This window comes from Pholcus phalangioides, unplaced genomic scaffold, assembly GCF_987345545.1.
Source record: "Pholcus phalangioides strain wild (caught in Gottingen) unplaced genomic scaffold, Ppha-v1.0 ptg000009l_1, whole genome shotgun sequence".
Classification (NCBI taxonomy): domain Eukaryota; kingdom Metazoa; phylum Arthropoda; class Arachnida; order Araneae; family Pholcidae; genus Pholcus; species Pholcus phalangioides.
Genome location: NW_028301602.1, coordinates 14,027,691 through 14,047,539, shown reverse-complemented (window position 1 = coordinate 14,047,539; position 19,849 = coordinate 14,027,691). Strand labels below are relative to the sequence as shown.

General features: G+C 33.3%; 1 protein-coding gene across 1 annotated transcript in view; it reads right to left on the bottom strand.

Annotated features, from left to right (window-relative positions):
• Positions 1-19,849, bottom strand: part of LUBEL (Linear Ubiquitin E3 ligase) — a 53,035-nt gene that overhangs the window by 7,973 nt on the left and 25,213 nt on the right. The window contains exons 7-16 of the mRNA XM_089235562.1: positions 19,451-19,800; positions 18,556-19,098; positions 17,142-17,416; positions 14,313-14,987; positions 11,075-11,203; positions 9,522-9,785; positions 2,841-7,733; positions 2,375-2,572; positions 1,264-1,437; positions 918-1,016 (exon numbers count right to left, since the gene is read on the bottom strand). Of these exons, the coding sequence (XP_089091688.1) occupies positions 918-1,016; positions 1,264-1,437; positions 2,375-2,572; positions 2,841-7,733; positions 9,522-9,785; positions 11,075-11,203; positions 14,313-14,987; positions 17,142-17,416; positions 18,556-19,098; positions 19,451-19,800 (7,600 nt within the window). The remainder of the gene's footprint in view (positions 1-917; positions 1,017-1,263; positions 1,438-2,374; positions 2,573-2,840; positions 7,734-9,521; positions 9,786-11,074; positions 11,204-14,312; positions 14,988-17,141; positions 17,417-18,555; positions 19,099-19,450; positions 19,801-19,849) is intronic.

Here is a 19,849-nt window from a genome sequence, read left to right as displayed (position 1 = left end):
AAGTCTTTTCTGATAAGCAAAAGCTGATCAATAAGTTATTAATTAACTAAAAGAACTGATATTCCCTTTCTTTATATTCTATATATATTTGATTACTGTACTAAAAACACACATTTTTCATGTTTTTAACTATTATATGGCTCCAAATCATTGATAAAAGAATATGAAATAAGAACCAGATTACAAGAATTATATTTAATATAAGAATGAATATTTACTCCCATCCCTCTCCTCCTGCGCTCGGGGTGAATTTTTTACTTTATGTTTCACCTTATACCTTTACTATGACGGGTAATGAAAAATCTTGGCCTGGGGTCCACCCAAGCATCTAAGATGCATGTAAATGGAGGGCTGTTCCTCACAAGTTCGGGCCTGGGAAAACATGAATTTTTGGGTTCCGCCTCCTTCATATAGTGTTCTTTAAGTCATAGTTATAAGGTATTATTATATAGCAATTAATTAAAATAAATTATGAAGTATGCTGTGGCATTTTCCTGCTTTGCTTCTTCATTGGAGTATTCAGTTTTACATTCAAAATTCAACAAGATGAGAAAGTGAAATATGCAGAACAAACTCTTAAATTTTGGAGGCCCTTAAAATTTGTTGGGGCCTGAGCACAAGACCCATTTCTCCTTGAAAGAAACAGGCCCTGTGTAAATATAAACAAAATACAAATTTGAACCAAATACAAAAAATGAAATCAAAGCCGCATGCAATAAAAAGTGCTTGTGCTCCTACAGATGTCTGATTAAAACAAGGAATTTTGATAAGATCAGCATAATTATGCTATTTCCATAGGATCACTGTGCACAGTTAAACTGATCAATAAAGCCATTATTATGAATACATGAAATTTTTACAATAAAAAGTGTCACACACACACATACACAAGTTGAAGATATGCAAATTCATCTTACTTGGGAGCACCATCTGAAGTTAGGATCTTTCATAAGAACTCTATCTCTTAATTTTCTTTGGAAGAGCTCATGTATTTCAGGATCAACCAGTTTCTTTAGCTGAAAATACAAAATTATTCTGATTTTAACAAAAGTTCTAAATTTTAATCATAAAACGTCATCATCAATATGTCAATATAAATCAAGCAAGTTTTAGAAAATTAAAACAGCCTAAATGTAATGATTTTTGTGTACAGTTTATATTACAGCTGTAATATTTTTTTGCCATGACTATGAAATTTTCTTTTAATTTCAATATTATAATACTAATAATAAGGATTGCCAGAACCAACATTTTTCAGATTACCATTATGTCCAAATGATTGAAATAGTCCTGGGCAATGTCTTCATCAGTTATGTCTGGTTCATTGCAAAAAGGACACAGCACCTCCATTATAGTTCTATCCCGTATCTGAATGGTGAAATAGGCTTTGATGCACTCTTTACATGCTTTATGAGGACAGTTAATCATCGACACAATCTGAGTTAAAAGGAAAAAACAATACATAAGTGTGAGCCTTATAAAGTTTAATTTAAATGAAATATATTTTAATCAATTATATAGTACATAAAAATAATATTTAAGTATTATTTAATATGTGATAATATGCCTATGATACAAAACATTCAAATTGTTCATAAACAAAATAATAATAATAATAATATGTACAAAGGCTATAGATTTTAAATTGATAGAAAATCAAATCATCAGTTCCGATGCAAGACTAAAATTTTTGGATTTCAATGATATATGCAACATAACTTTATGTGCATCAGTAAAAGATAACATTTATTTTGTTTTCAATTGTGAATGTTTAATTTTTGTTTTTCAAGCTTCTTTTTCCTTCATGTATATCATAAGTAATGGCTACTATGCACAAATGCTGGACATTTTTACTTAGGATACATTAATTGTGAGCGATTCAGCCGTATATAATTTCAGTTCATTAAATAAACTACCGTACACACACACACACGACACCTCAGCTAAGTTATCATTTTGAACCAAACCTGAGGGTTTTTTAATGCATTTTCTCTTAACTTAATCATTCATTCAATTCACATAAAATGCCTTAAAATCTTCCTGAAAGAGAAAGAGAGGTGGATCTGGAGAACGATTCTGGGGAAGAAATAAATAAATATAGCTTGAGTGACAACCTACTCATTGGATTCATTTGGATTGGCAAGAAAATTTAGTTAATGTCACATGACTGTGGGTGTATGCATGTCAACAAAAATTTTTGTTAGCTGAATCCATATTTGTTAGCTAAGGCAGAAAAATGCTGAAGAAAATTTTCATTAGCCAAAAAATTCATAAGCTGAGGTATCACTGTATTTTCTTCTTTTAGAATTCCTATATTCCCTATTCCATTTCATTCATTGAGAGAGAGATATCAATGAAAATATATTATTCCTACCTCACCAACAGGATATTTCCCAGCGCACAACTGACACTCCTGTTGCAAAAAACTCAAAGCCATATCAAATGTTGAGCACTCATTTGCTGCATAAATTGATTCCTTCTCATCAAATTTCAAATCCATTAGCTGCACCACAATTTCTGCTTTACGATACGTGCGACATTTCCTCTCTGATACCAGGTTTCTCACCTTCCTCTGTCACAAGGAAAAAATATTAGCAAAATATAAAGATATATTACACACAATTAAATTGTAAAAATACTTTAAGTTTGAATTTATATTTGCAGTACATATTTCACATGAGATTCTGATATCAAACTTAATAAAATTAAGTCAAATATGCTATTGGCAAAGCAAAGAGTTTTGACATTTTAAATATTTTCTTCATTTGAGAGAATTGTTACTATTAATTAAACTAAGTTATTTAAAATTTTCTTTTGTTAAAAAAAAACTATATTTATACCTCAAATTCTAGCTGTTGCTTGATACTCCTCTTTGGTAAAACTTGCTTCACAGGTTCAGGCTTCTTCTGTATAAACCAGGGTCTTTCTTCCACAGAATTTGAAACATCATCCTTATACCTTTCTTGGAATATTGCTTCTCTACGAGTATTAAAACTCATGCGCCTTAGAAGACCAGCTGGTTTAATAGGACTAGCTGGCCTAATAGACACATTGAGTCCGGAGGGAATGGCACTACCTAGACTTTTGGTAGTAACAGAAGATGAATCATCTATAGATTCTGATTGATAATTAGATAAAGCAGCAGCAGCAGCCATGTTACCACTCTGTGATGGAAGGGATAGGTCTTCTGAAGTTATAGATGAAGTGCTATCATCTTCAGTTTCAGTACTGTCAGTTCTTTCTGTAGTAGCAGCATCAGAGAACTTGGAAGCCAAAGAAGAATCAGTACTTATATCAACAGGAGACTCAATTTGATCATGGACAGCTGAATGATTATTTTCAGACTTTGGTAATACTGATGTTGTATCTCTCGTATTTTCAATGCTGTCAATTTTTATTGCAGCATCTTTAAAAAGCTTTTTGGTTATAGAACTATCTTCCACCAATGCATTTTCAATTTTAATTTCAGTAGGTAACTCTACAGTTTGAACAATGTTATTGCTTTCTGGCTGAATAATTGAAGATGAATCACTAATGTCTTGGTCAAACATTTTAGCTTTCTCCAGTGTTTTTGAGGTTTCATTTGAAATCACAACTTCTGAAAGGTCTACTGGAGTTTTCTCACAATCATCTTTTGACATGTTTTGTTCTGACAAGGGAGAAATTTCAGCAGTCATCAAAGCTGGTTTTGCAACAACAGCAGCCATTTTTAATGCATTCTCAGAATCTTGAGTAAAATTTTTCTCTGCTTTGGCAGAAACAGGTGTTATGGAAACTGGTTCATTGACATTATTTTCAGAGCTTGTCATGACATCAGATTTCTTGAGGTTATTTTCAGAGCTCGTGATGGCATCAGATTTCTTGAGGTTATTTTCAGAGCTCGTGATGGCATCAGATTTCTTGACATTACTTTTAGAGCTCGTCATGGCATCAGATTTCTTGAGGTTATTTTCAGAGCTCATCATGACATCAGATTTCTGGATGTTATTTTCAGAGCTCATCATGACATCAGATTTCTTGATGTTATTTTCAGAGCTTGTCATGGCATCTGATTTCTTGATGTTATTTTCAGAGCTTGTCATGGCATCTGATTTCTTGATGTTATTTTCAGAGTATGTCATGGCATCAGATTTCTTGATGTTATTTTCAGAGTATGTCATAGCATCATATTTGTTAATGAAATTTTCAGAGCTTGTCATGACATCAGATTTCTTGACGTAATTTTCAGAGTATGTCATAGCATCATATTTGTTAATGAAATTTTCAGAGCTTGTCATGACATCAGATTTCTTGACGTAATTTTCAGAGCTTGTCATGACATCAGATTTCTTGACGTAATTTTCAGAGTTGGTCTTGACATCAGACTTTACATCTGATGGAGTCGATTGTTCAATGGAGACCTCAGAACTACTTGACGGCTTCCCATCACCAATTTTAAATTCTGTATTCAAGGGTTTGGTGGCAGTTTTCATTCCATCAATGGAGTTGGCTTGGTTTTCAGACAAAACTTTAGTTTCAGTTGAACTCGATGAACCTGGATCTGTATTCTTAGGAATTTCATTTTGGATGATAGAAATTGGTTCTGATGTCACAGGTTTGTTTTTTGGACTATTTTCCACTGACTGCATGTCTCGTGTAGCTTTGATATCTGCATTTTTCTTCTTTTTAGGTTTTGAAGAAATTTTAGAAACTGACAGATTCTCACAGGATGAAATGGCATTGCTTTTAGAGTGAACAAAGGTTCCTGGTGTTCCGTCTTCTCCTGTGATCATTTTAACATTATCGAGGGATGATATTAACTGCTCCTCTTGTTGATTAATGGAGTCAGTGTTTAATGGAGTAGTAGTAGTACCGGGAATGTTTTCGAGAAAATTTTCTTCCATCTTATTTTGTGATAAAATATTTACACTTGCAAGATCATTTGCTTGGGGATTGAGTTGCTCAGTTTTTATAGATTGCCCACCATCTTGACATTTTGATACTTCTCTCTGCTGAATTAAATCTGAAAGTCCTTGCAATTTCATATCAGTTTTGGAATGATGTGCATCATCAGTGATAGCGTTACTGTCATTTGTTTTCAACTTATGAAGGACTGGCTCATTTTCTTTCTCTGAATTAGCAGAGAGTCCTAGTAGTTTATTTTCAGAACTAGAAATGTTTTGAATGATAGCACTGGATATTTCACATTCTAAACTAGGTAAAATTTCACTGGGTTTCCTTTCTTTATCCACAGAATTTGAAATTTCATATTCTTCATCACCTCCTTTTTGATTGGATTCACTAATTCTACTATTTATTGATTGAGGATCTAAAGCATTGGAGTATGTGGAATCATTCACTTCGGGGTTGAAGGCGAACTTTTTACAAGATGGTGATAATGTGAAACGATTCCCAATTTCACTAATGTCTTTATTTATTATACTTGTGGAATCAGGTATGATGTTTGACTCAGTTTCTTTTATTTTTGAACTCTCCATTGAATCTTGAGTGAACTTATTTTCGGCAATGAGATTTTCAGAAATATGCACTATTTGCTCTATTGCAGCAGCAACCACATCATCTGAATTAATTTGAAGTGCATCATCTGTATTTATGAGTAAATTTTGCTTTGATTCACAATACCCAAAACATTTTGATTTCTCTGGTTCTACATCAGTGATTTTGGAATCTGAAGGGCTATTTTGCAAAGGTGAAGCTGACAGTTTTTGGCTACCAAGTGTCACATTAGTATTATCAAGTGCATTTGATCCCACACCTTTTGTTATAAGAGATTCATCACATACAGTTCTTGTTCCAACAAGCTTGTTATCTGAATGGTTCAGATGCTCATCAATATCTAGATTTCTTTCTTCACATACTTCATATATTAGAGAATGTTTTTCAGATTCAAAATGAGACAAGAAACTGTTAGGTGGGCCATGAATGTGTAAGGTCTTTTCTGGTTTAACTGGAATTACATCCACAATGTCTGCTTTTGTTTTATCAGAATGATTAACAAATGTAGATGAAGTAGTTTCAATTTTTTGAACTGATTGTATCCTGTTAGGATCATCACATGAATCAGAAATTTTAACATCTGCAATTGAATTTCCAATCTTTTGACAAACTTCAATAGGTTTTGATGACATTTCCATTCTATTGTTATCGCATCCATTTGTCGCAATAGTGATAGCAGGCATTTTAATTCCATCAAGATCTGCTGATTGGGACACAAGATGATCAAAAGATGAATCAATGGTTGAAACTTTTTCTTTCTTTTGAATAGGACTTGCAGATGTTCTCTCTTTCAAAATCTTCAATGGAGAATGGAAAGACTTGGTTTCTCCATTTTTATTAGGAGCATCTGTTTCAGTTGATGGAAAATCTTCCTTAGAAGATTCATCAAGATTGTTTTGAGAACTTTTACCTTCAGTCACATTAGTTTCCAACTCTATATTTGCAATTACGGCTATTGCTTGATCTTTATTGATTTTTTCCAAATTATTTTTAGTTGTATTTTGTGAATGTTCAGAGTTAATAGATGCATCCAAAACTCCAGAACAATTTAATTCATAATTTTGGTGTTTCATAGCGTTTTTCTTAGAGTTTTTAGAATTTCTGTCAAAGCTGACTGCATCAACTAGATTACACGTTGGAATAAAGCTATTTCCCGAGATACTCACATTGTCCATGGTATCGCCAGATTTTTTCCCCACATATTCCATCTCTTGGGAATGAGACACTGTATTCATAATTGGAGGAGGTTCAACAGATTTTTCAGGTGGAACTACTTCCATGCCTATCCTATCTCTAACAATAATTGTTCTTTTCTCACTGACAGTTCGTGGGCTGCTTGCATTTGACTTAACAGCAGTTCCTACAACTGAGCTTTTGATAGCACCAAACGCTTGTTTCACAGCTTCAAAAGGATGAAAAGAAGTGTCAGGATTAATTTTTTCAGATGTCTTGTCAATTGTTTGTTTATCGATGTCTGAAGTTTTAGGAATGTCATCTTTTTTTTCTTTGTCATTACAACTCTTCAAAACGTTATCAGTTGCACAAGAATCATTTTTAGTGGGAGCAGCTTCAGCATTTGTATCCATCTTTTTATTACGAAAGGCTGCAAGTTTTTCCAACAAACCACTAGATTTTCTTTTCGGCGCAGGATTGAAGTCCAGTGATTCCTTAGCTTCAGCATCTATTAAGTAGATTTCATCAATAGATGTAGATGATAAATAACGCTCATCTAAACCACTACCAAAAGCATCACAGTATTCACTTTTATCACTTTCAGGAGTCAACAACTTATCTCCAATAAAAAATTCTGTACTTTGTCTACCATTCGTGTTACCAGGCCTTAATGTGCCATCCAAAGTGTACTGGTATGCAGTGACTGGTTCCTCATCATCTTCTTCATCTGCTGGAATTTCATCACTCTTCCAATCAATGTCATCTTCTTCATAGTCCTCATCTTCCCAAGATATATTCTCACTTCCCTCATTAGAGCCACTCTGATATCTAGATTTGTTTGGGAACTCCATACTTCTATCATGAAAGTTTGATGCATTATCTGGTGACACTGCACCTTCAAGATTAGGCACACCTTCACCACTGCCCCAAATCCTCATGAGAAATGGCTTCATTGAGGTGTTTGTAAGGTTCGCAAAAGCAGATTCAACATCTCCATCGCTTGCATTGAGAGAATCAATAATTTCTTTGAATGTGAAGTTTCCCCTTGCACTAAGCTCCAGAAACTAAAAAACAAACATATAATTCATTATAAATTTAAAAATAAGATAAAACAATTCTTATTTTCATGAAGAAATGTATGAAGGATTTCAAGTGTTGTGTGCCAGAAATAATTAACATAAACCTGTTTCCGGATTCATTATCATTCACATTATATTCCCACTATATTATGTTATTTTTTCTCCAGAATTTTAAAGGCAGCTCCCTCTGAATTCAGATGAAATTCATAAAAATTTTATTTTTTCTGGGATAGTTAAAAGTAGCTTATGTTGCGCTTCTATCTTTACCAATGCATAGAGACAGCTTTTGTACTTATTGAAACATTATTCCAAGAACAAGAGATTACATATCACCAATAAAATTTGTTGGGAAGAATCAATGTATCGGAGAATGATAAGGTCAACCTTATAAGAGCCTGTTAGAACAAAAGGAGTCTATCCAGTCCTTACTGTAATCAGAAATTCATTGGAAGTTCATAAATTAGAGCAAAAAATATACCGTATATACTTGTGTGTAAGCCGACCACCCCACTTCAGAACCTCCAAAACCGCAATAAATTGAAAACCTGTGTATAAGCCAACCCCAAAAAATCTGTGCATTCCAGACAAAAAAAAAATCTTATATTTTCATGCAAAATGAATAGCTCACAGAAATTGACAATAGAAATGATTCAAACTTTGTAATCCATTTCTTCTGAGACTCCAAGCTCATCATAATCCATCAGATCATCATAGGGGAGTGTGGCATCTTCGTTTTTATCGTCCTCTGGGCTGTCATCGCCATTGCCACTTTCAAAGAGGATATCATCTCCAGTTCCGTCCATTGCATTGCTGATGCAACACTTTTTGAAGGATTGCCGGAAGCAGACTTCCACACCTCATGTACCCATTGGCATACTAGGTCAATGTCAGGTTTCTTCAAGGCACCACTTTTTGTAGTTTATCATCGGAACTCATCCATTCGATCCACAAATTCCTCAAATAGTCTTTGAGAGGCTTGTTGATGCTCACATCTAAAGGCTGTACAATCAACGTTAGCCACCACCAACCAATGATGTTTTTATTTCTTTGCCTAAGCTTTGACATTATCACTTCTGTGGGGTTTAAACATATCCCATGCCAATAATATCAGTTTCTCGTACACTGCTACAAAAATTACTACTGATTGCGGGGGTCGATATTTTCTCATCAAAAGCTGACCCGAGTATAAGCCGACCCCCCCCCCCACTTGGGGAACGAATTTTTCCACACAAAAAAACTCTGCTTATACACACGTATATATACGGTATATATTTTTAAAATTCATTCATTTACCATCCCTTATGGGTAAACTCTCGCTTATTGTATCATTGATTTTAACATATTGATAATGATTCAAAAGATATGATTTAACCATGTCAGAAATACCTCTTATTCTAATTGAATGTAGTTTTGTTAGTACAATTTCATGATTTATGGTGTCAAAAGCTTTTGAGATATCTAAAAAAATAGCTATTGTCTCATTACTGTTATCAATACTATTATAAGTCGCTTTGGTGAATGATATTAAGGCATTTTCAGTATTACAGCCAGGCAAAAACCATACTGGTTTTCAGAGAAGAAATTGATTTTATTTCTATAAGTGAGTAGGTGATTTTTCAAAATATTTTCAAAGAAATTGTATTAAAAAAGTATTCCTAGACTTTTTTAAATTTATATGTAATAAAGAAATATTCATAAAAAGTTAATGTGAAAAAATCATGAGGTGTAGGAGAACATTATTTGAAGCCAAAACTCAAAAAAAATCATAATGACCTTTCTCTGTCTGCCTTCAACACATTCTGTTACAGCTGCCCATATATTCCCCTTGTGTAGTCGGAGAGCATCTCTAGCCTCGTTATCAGATATTGCACCAACATCATTTTCTGCTTTGTCTTTGCCATAGTTTGTGGCTAGAGAAACAACTGTTTTGATAATGTTTCCCCAATTGTCCTGAAGCCAGACTAAAGGGTTCTGCTTTCCACAATTATTTATGGCTACCTGAATATCATCAGCGGTGAAACCTTGTTGTTCTGCTTCCTAAGAGACACACACATAAGAATTGAAATGGATAAAGCCATCGGAATAATATTTAACCCTTTCTCTTCCCCATTATGAAAAAATGAAATAATTATCATGTAAATTTATTGATAGATCATTTTAGTCCTAATTAAAGTTTAAAGACAAAAAAAAATTATTTAGTACACAACAAATCAACTGGTACTTATAAATTTTGTCAGCACTTTAGGCTTACAATGAAAATAAAAAATACCAATTCAAATAAGTTGAATAATACATAATAACGAATATTTATTTATTTTACAACAAAGAAAGCCACCATTTGCTTTATATATATATATATATTTGTTAGAGGAAACATTTTGCAAAAACATTTTGCAAAAACATTTTTTTTATAACGCTTTTATAATGCAGTAAATTCTTCTGCCGTGGTGAAACACCTAATTGAATTTTTATAATTATTATATTTGAAAAACTAGTTGCCCCACACTTGTACTGGCATCTGCTAATTGTAAAGTATAGTTATACTCAGCCTTTTTATACTTTAAAATACCAACAGCTAGCAACGTATGCAAAGGATGTTACAGGGGTAAAAAAATTAGCGGTACTTTAAAGTACCAACAGTAGTGAAAGGGTACAAAATATCAATGATTAAATGTGACACAAATTTTGCAATACCTTAATTGATGATCTTATGAATATCATTGCATGGTATCAGTTAAATTTGGCTAATGAAGTTGTGTTTGTGACTATAAATCATTGAATATTACACTCAAACGTATTTCCAATTTTAATGTCATAGTGAAAGATGCACATGTCAACCTCATTAACAGTTGAACCCAAACCCTCTTGAAAACTGAGCAAACATACTACCATCTACAACCAATGGGAAACACTACCCTGCCCTTCCTTATTTCAAGCACGGTTGTGTGAGGCACTGAAATAGACACATTAGTAGCCTCTCTTAACTTCAGCAAATGGGGTCTGAGTAGGTCTCTCTACCTACCACTTCAGCGCCTTGCTCCACAGAGCATGAAATACAGAGGGCAGCATTGTGTCTCCAGTGGAGTAGATAGTAAGGGACTACCTACAACACTGAACAAGCATGCTACTGCATGCTTGTTCAGTTTGCAATAGTGCCTGGGTTCGAGTCCTGGCAGAGAGTAGATGACTTTTCTTTCTGGGTTCACTTTGACATAATATCCAGAAAATATCTATTTCCTTGATATATCTCTGACTATTTTTTATTTGAGAGTTAAGGTATAGTCAACACTTCCTAAACAACTTTCACAGAAAAAATTATCATTTACCCTGATCATTCGAACAAGTTCTAAGCCCTGGGCTCTCATGGTTTCTTGCCTTCGTCTTTCAACTAGCTCTTCCATGCTCAAATAAAACTTTGGTTTTTGAGTGGAAGGATATTCAGGTGACCAAGATTCCTGTAAATATATAACATATGTTGATGCTTATTAAAATTATGTAAATGTACAGGGTGTTTCAAAAAGAATCACTTGATTGGAAATGTTCATATTACGAAAAATAATGAACATACACTTAAGATTAATTTTATATTACATGGCTAATCATAAAGTTTTTTTACAAACCAAATTAGAGGTGCTCAATATGCCCACCTTGGGATGCATGGCATATGTCTATATACTGTAGTCAAAGTCATCCCAAACTTTTGCGAGCATGTTTGCATCCACTGCAAGTGGATTTCTGTGGACTACATGCGAAACTGTCGGATGCACTCCACATTTTCATCTGACATGCGGGGACAGTCAGGGGATTTCCCTTTACACAGACAACACATATCTCAGAATTGTTTATACCATCACTTAATGCTCTGAGCGGTAGGAAGTTCATAACCAGGATATTGTGGACGAAAAGCACGATGAACACAGTTGTTACGGACTTACACTTTACGAAGCTTACAACACAAAACAATTTCTGTTGTGCAGTCGCCATCGTGACAAACTGAAGTGGCGGCCAAAGAAAGAGCGTTAGCGCTACCTGCCGGCAACTGAGTGAAACTTGAGATTTCCCTCTTTCTACCTATACATGATTTGAACAAAATGGATTGAAAGCTGAATCGTAATGTTCTTTTTAAATCAGATGATTCTTTTTGAAACACCCTGTATAATGACTACTGATTTAAGATTTTCATAACTATACAAACTATACTAAATTTGAATTGAATTTCATTCAACACAATCAGATGGTTCCCAAAGAAAATAAAAACATGAACATTATTTCTGCACAATAATTTTTTCAATTACACTCCTAGGCAAAAATAATTTATTGAAGGCTACATGTCTTTATCATAGCTTGTTTAAGTGAGGAAGTAAGTGAAATTAATTTGCACACAAAGTGATTGAATCAATTTTTTAACTCATTTAAATGTTTTTTATCAAGAAAAACAGCTGAAACTAACCAGTTCTCGACCACGTTTTTGAAAATATTTCAAAAAAATAAAAAACAACAAAAAACTAAAAAGAATACTAGGGATGCCAAGAAAGTGTTATTCACGAGGAAATATTTTTTTCATGAGTTTAAACCTCCACTCAGCAAATGAACAGTGCATGTATTGCATTTTAGCGAAAATAATTTTAAAATATATAAGGTCCGATAGAGGTGCAATCTCTCTTAATTTCCCAGATCTAGTTTTTGTCATGGTAAAACCACCATCACCTTCAACCAGCTTGGAGACAATTCTCATAGCAATAACATTCATTTTTGAGTGAGACTTTGGAAAGTCAATAAACTTGACAAGAACTTCAATTAACCAGCAATTATGCTTCTGGTTTCAACTCAAATGTAAACCTTGATTAAAAGAGATGATCCTAAAAGAGGTGAAGAATAAAAAATTTGTGTTAATTAAAGGTTAATTAATTGAAAAACAAATAAAAAGGAAACCTCTATACGTAAGGTAAGCATTGGAATTATGAAAAATGTTTTTTTTTCATCTTCAATTTAACGTGTTTCGTTATCCCTACTGCAACAATGAAAGATAGAAACCTCTAATTATACAGGTCTGCGTTCGAATCTCGGTTTGGGCATGAATGTCTACTTACACTAACAAATTCCCTGAACAGATCATACAGATCTTTTGGAAATACGTGAGGATCACATTTATAGGTGACTAATCGACCTAATCTGATACCAGGTGATTGAGGTTCTCTTAATATTGAGGTTACTGTACTTGCTAAAATTGATTCAATATTCCTAAGATCAATTTAATAAGAATTTGTAGATATCTTCAGTCATTACACTATTTGCTCTACTGAACCATCCAACTCTATAAGAAAATTTTTTCAATGAAGGTTTTTAACAAAATGAAAATTATTGTTCCTCTCACCAAAATGCACATCTGTCATTAAATATGATGAATAATGCAGAATGAACAGTTCAAATGCATTTCAATTTTTGGTCAAAGATTAAAAAATGATATGCATGGAGTAAAATATATGGGCACATACAGTAGAGCCTTGATAATATGAGGTGGATGGGACAGAGGCCACCTCAGATTACCGAAAAACTCTAATCATCTGGAAAACAGAAAAATGCTCTAAATATTTGTTTTAGTTAGAAAAAAACAACAAGCAAAAGCACAGTACTAGCACATACTTACTGTATTTTTAATTCCTAAGATAAGTATTTTTAAGATATAGATGCCATATGGTGTGCTTCAAAAAATGAAGAATATGAAAAGGGAGCGAAGATGAGAGAATGATTGCAAAGAATTGGGGATGGGATTATACAAATACAAAAGCTACAACAGACAAAATGTCCAACGAGGTGGCTGGCTGAAGAAAGATGCTCATAAAAAATATGGATGTCAAATACATATCTAAACTATATCAAAATACAACAACTCAATAAGAGCAATAAAAAGCCTATAATTAATGATAAAACATGAATGTACTGCCCATAAAAAATTATGGTTGTCTCATTAATTGACGGAGAGACAAGATAGCTTTCAACTGCCTTTCCAATAATTTTACGTAAACGATTAGGGGCAATTCCATTGTTCACTATTACAAAGAAACCAGTCAAACTTGCTCCTCTTTCTCAACAATTGCCTGAAAGTTAAAATGGTCTATGTTCATTCAATGGAGTCTAATATTTTATTTACACCAGCTACCCGTTATAGGAATGGGGGACTGCCTAGTCACTTTCAAACTGAAATCACTGTGCAATACATATGAACTACGTAGTATTCCTGGAAAAAATAAAAAGTTTGGATATTGGAGGGGGAGAAAGAGGGTCTCAAAAAAGGAAATTCGAAAATTTCTAGTGCCTTGGATTATCTGGAAACTCAAATTTTCAAAGCTCGGAATTTTGAGACTCTACTGTATGTAGGGAGTGGTGCACCATCTATATGCATCATATGCACATCTCATATGCTAGGATGCACTATAATTTATTTGCGAAACACTGATTATTAAAAATGACTTTACACAGTAATCTTGTGAAAAATCATGTAATTATTATACATATAATCAAAAAAACATAAATTAATATTTAAAATCATACATATATACTTACTGCTTCACCTAATAATGATGCTCGACTAATGCTACGATACATTGGTGTGGCTTTGAGGGCATGATTGTTTCCATCCCCATATTCAATTGTTGATGCATCATTTATTCTTCCAGTAAACAATGAAGCTCTGGAGTGAGATCTATGAAGAATTCCACGGTATCCACTTCTCGAATGTTCACCTTCAGTACCACGAGATATCCGAGATTGGATGTTATTGTGAGACTCTACTTGATAACTTGGAATATCTGTAGCATATAACATGCCATTTGAATTTCCAGGATAACCCACAGCACTATCAGAAAATGAGTTTTCTGCATCATCTGTTATTGTCTGACAAGATGAATCTTTCACTTTCTCAGTCAAAATGGAAGGAGTGGCAGAAGTTTCTATCGTTCCTATAGCAATGTTTTTCCTGATCACATTATTATTATGTGATGAAAGAGCTTTAGCATGAAAATTTCCAGTGTATACAGTCTGATCTTTCACAGGAGCTGTAGTGTTGGTGGTGCCAGTACTCTTATTTGATGAAAAAGAAAGTAAATCAATATTTTGTTGGTTATTGAATGCTTTTTCAGGCGTAGGTCTAGTGTTCATTTTCAAAATACTTTGAGAATCTTGCTCTTGAACTGAACAACTCTGGACTTTTAGTAGCTCATTCAAACTTCGATTGATTTCCTTAAAGAAGGATTATTAAAATACTAAAGTTCACAAAATTTATCAAAAAAAATTGTAAAAAAAATAGCCAGACAAAATTTGACAAAAAAAAAAAAAAAATCACACAAAATTTGTCAAAAAAAAAAACCACAACAGTGTAATCAAATTACAGTAAAACCTCTCTTTTGCGGTCAACTGTAGGACAAAAAAAAAATTGTCCACAAAAGAGAGGTGTTAATTAGGGGTTTGAAATGCATACTTTTTATTATAGAAGGATAAATTATTATTTCAGAGCAAAAGAGAGATGACCGCATATGAGGGGTGTCCGTTAAGGGGGGTTTTACCATATAATTGGCAATGATGAAGAATGTGGAATGAACAACTACTATGAATAACAGAAGCTAAAATAAAATAAATCAGTGTAAATTTCTAGGCATTTGTGGATATTTCTGCAGTGAACAAAAACTTGAGAATTGTGACTTTTTCAATGTGAGTAAATGTTCTATATATATTCTGTTTTTCCCCCCAAGCTAGTAACTTTTATGACAATCATAAAGAAAAAGGTTGATGAACCTATAAACTCGAATGTCTTGCATCATTTTCTAATATAATTGTCTACTTATTAACATTTTACCATTTGTAAGATTTTATTTTTTTTTACAGACATTCAAAATAATTATTTACTACATATTTTCATATTTTTATTAACCCTCTTCCCTGCCATTGACAAGGTATCTCACCTTCTTAGAAGCCTTTTATTTTAGCAATGGCAAATCCAGAAATTTTGTAAAGCGGATTTCTCAGTGGAACACAATTTTTCTTATAGGCTACCTTTGGATCACACCTGCTGAAAATCAAAAGAAAGCTTACATTTCTTTTTTTTTAAGGTATGAAATTTTACAGGGGGATCTAGAGATTTCTGCTATGCCACTAAAGGGTTAACACAATCTATGCATAGTTTTATTAATATAAGCTATATATATTTTAAATGTAATTAATATAAGAAACACATTTATGAACATTAGTATTAAATACATCTATATATTCAAAATCATTCATTAACCCCTTCGCTTACAAGCGACTTGGCAAGAAATTCTCTATTTCACGAATCGGCAATAAATTTAGTAACTTTGTGTTCTAACCCAGTCCCACATTAGGAAAAGAGAAGAAAAAAATAAATAAAAGAGCAAGACAGTATAAAACATAAGGTGATAAGAATGTATGTACAAGGTTAGATTTCTTTTCACCCCTCACTTTTCCTCTTATAAGAAAGATACATCATATGTGATGGAAAAAAATCACTATCAGGGTATACAAATAATCAACAAAAAAAAAATTCAGGTAGCAACAAAGCTTTGGAATGATTAGGCAAGAGGAAAGAAAACAGAGCAAGCTTGTTTGAATTCATTCCACTGGTGTTAGGATGCAATATTACGTCCTTTGATCATAAAGTGGTTAAAAAGATCGGAAAAGGAAAACATTAATTTTGCAAAAATCAAAAGTTTTCAAAAACTCAATAAAAACGGATTCATACATTTTCAGAAGATGTGTGTGATTTCTGAGTTAGAGAAATGGATAATGTTGCTACAGCTCAAGCATTTGTGGTGTCAAGCACCATTTTCACTGGAAAATATCAATAGGTCTGCTTGAAAAATGATGAAATGCTCATGTTATAATTTGCATATGATCAAACTCTAATTTAATTAGAGCAAATTGCAAATTGTAAGTCTTACACAAACCTCTGTATGCACTCATAAATGTGAATGAAATATATATTTAAAGATCCCATCAATCCCCAAATTTAAATTTAAATTAAAAATCCATTGATCTAATGTGGATTTCAGGAAAGGTATTTATTTAACAATACTATCCTCAACTTTTAAAGAGATTATTTATTTCACAAATAACCTACTGATCTATCATATTTGTTTAACTTATCAACTTTTGTCTTGTTACATCAATACATAAAAAGGACATTGAGCTGTTAAAATTACAAAAATAACAATACCAAAAAAAAACTAATTAAAACAGGATGGATAGCATTCATGAAACATATGAATTAAAATGAAGTAAATAAATTCTAAATAATTGAAAATAACCTGAAAATGGATAACTGAAGTAATACATTTATGTGCAATGTTGGTAAGAAATAATATTTTAAACGTCAAAAATTACCTTTTCAGCTTCATCAAGAGCCGAATTAAGGACTGCCATATCTTGCTTTTCTGAACATGATTCTTCTACAAGCTGTTGTTGTTTAGTTTGTTCACCCACGTCATTTGTGATTTCTTGGTGTTCTGAAGAGGCATCTTCAATTGGTGACACAGATTTTGTGGCAGTCCTACAGCACACTTGGCAAATTCGCTCACCACTATTATTTATGAAAGTACAATGTCTGCATCGCCATTTAGTTGGTGGAATATACTGACTAGTTTTGTCTTCATTAATTTCTAAGGGAAAAAAATTGGGAAAAAAAATTTTACACATAAATTTTTACTAGCTGAAATGAACTGAGAGACATTCAGAAAGACACAGTACAACCTTAATAAGTCACCACTCATGTTACCAAAAAACTATGTGGTCTAAGCAGAGTGATGACTCGAGCAAAGTGCCGTCAATTTTGATGTGCAATATAGAGAAAATCGTATAAATTCAATAGGGATGGGACGAATAGTGATTTGGCTGAATACCGAATATTCAGCTGATGGTCTGGCCAAATATTAATTTTCTTAAAATTCATCAAAATTGTAAATAAAATTGGTGTTTTTAATTGAAAATGAAATTATTGATAATTTTAAATTATATTGAATTTCAATTATGCAATTCATCATTTAAATAAATATTAAAAACTGCGGTAATTGAAAGATTTTTATTATCATGATACTGACAATCAAATTTAATGATGATATACTATCGAACTTGGTTAATTCAAAGTCCAAAGTCACTGGAGAAAAGTTTGATTTATCCAAAATTCAAATTATTCAATTAATCTATCCTGGACCTGCAAAAAGGCTAGAAATTGCAACTTAAATCATCAATATTCACATGGGGGATAAAGAAAAAAAAGGGATAATAGTTATAAATTATTAAAATTTTATCTCAGTTATGAAACTTTCCCACATTTTAATTACTTATAATTATAATAATTGATCTTAGCTGGAATCAACATCACTGCAGAATTTCTTGACCATGCTTAAAACCTTCTTTAAGGGCAACAATTCATGGTTATCGGAACACTGAATTATTTTCCAAATTTCGCTTGTCATTCTTATGCTATCAATGCAATAGACTTTCATTAATGCATTATAATTTGTAATTTGACTATAAAAAGATTTAGATTTTATGGTACACCTTGATCTATAGGTTCAACATAATCGATATCAAGTGGTACACGTTCTCGATGCGTATACACGTTTCTTCTGTCAAAGAAAATCTAGTCTCAACCTTAAACGCAATCTCAAACCTCAACTTGTCATTCAATCAAAAACATTATCAGTTAAAAAAGGTAATAAATGGCGATATCAATATTTCTGGGACTGATTCAAAAAAATTGAAGTGAAATTTGGTTCAACAAATAGCAAATACTTGCCTTTTTCAGAAGGTTGACTATTTTTTTCACTTTTAATTTTAGTGTCTTTTGATTTCTTGATTTGAGATTTTTCAGGAGAATCATCACGCTGCCTCAATGACAGCTTTTCTTTACTTTTCTTTCTATGCCGAATATCTTGACCTTTCTTTTCATCACCAGATGCATTAGAGACACCTTGTAGCCGTGGACTAGAACCTCGTCGTCTAAAGTTGTGTTTGTTCAATTTCTTTCCTTCATAACCTTTAGATTTTGATGGCGTTTGTGCTCTAACCTCACCTTCTTCAGAAGACTCGGAAGATGTATAATTTCTCATTTTTTGACAGTTCCTTGAAATTTCTGATGAGGATGACTTTGGCCGACTTATAGGTGAGCTTGACAGGTAGTCGTCTTCATCTTCATCTGTAACTTTCCGTCTTCTTTGAGAGTGGCTTGCACGACTAGATGACCGTCTTGCCATTGCTGGAGATGGGGGAGTATCAGATGACATGACTGGTACCCAAGGGGGGCATCCGGGAGGATAAGGACCATAAGGATAGAACTGGCCTAAAATAGAGGGGATTTTCAAATTTTTGAAAACAAATATAATCATAACAAGAATTCATATCAAGGAGTTATCATGAATTGTGGCACATGTATGCATGGGAGTTCTTAATCAAAGAAATATAGTGCAATTCAGTGCTAATCACAACTCAGAAAATATAAAAACCTCAGGGCCACACGTACACCCAGAATACACACATTCTGCATGCACCAATTCATTAGAAATAGTGCAGAGGAATGTGTATGAGGTTCATGCATGGTTGAGTAGTAGTAGAGCGCTCTTCAATAGCGGCAAACTTCTAACATGCTGAAAGAGTTTCTGAAGACAAGAGAAGATTTGCCTGCTTTTACCTACCTTGGAACGCCATGTGATCCATAAGCACACTTTGACTCCTTTTAGCCTTATTATCTCTAGGGAAGCGATGCCTTCCTTTGCTGACATGACTTGCTGAACTTTCTGAATGATCACTGAAATCCCCATCAGTGGTTTGAGAGTGAGTGTTCAGATTGGCCCAAGAACTTCCAAAATGGGAAGGATAGGCAGGATATTGAGGGTACATGGGATACGGGAAAGGGTACTGTGGCGGCAAGTGTGGATTGTATGGATACTGTGGATAACCCTGCATTCCTGGCAATGAAGTCAAGTCAGTTGCACTTGAGCTTTGATGCATACCACTTGCTTTATCTCCTGGATAAGCTGGATGCCTAAAAATAAAAAGTATATTTTCATTCAGTTTTTTTCATTAAAATCATA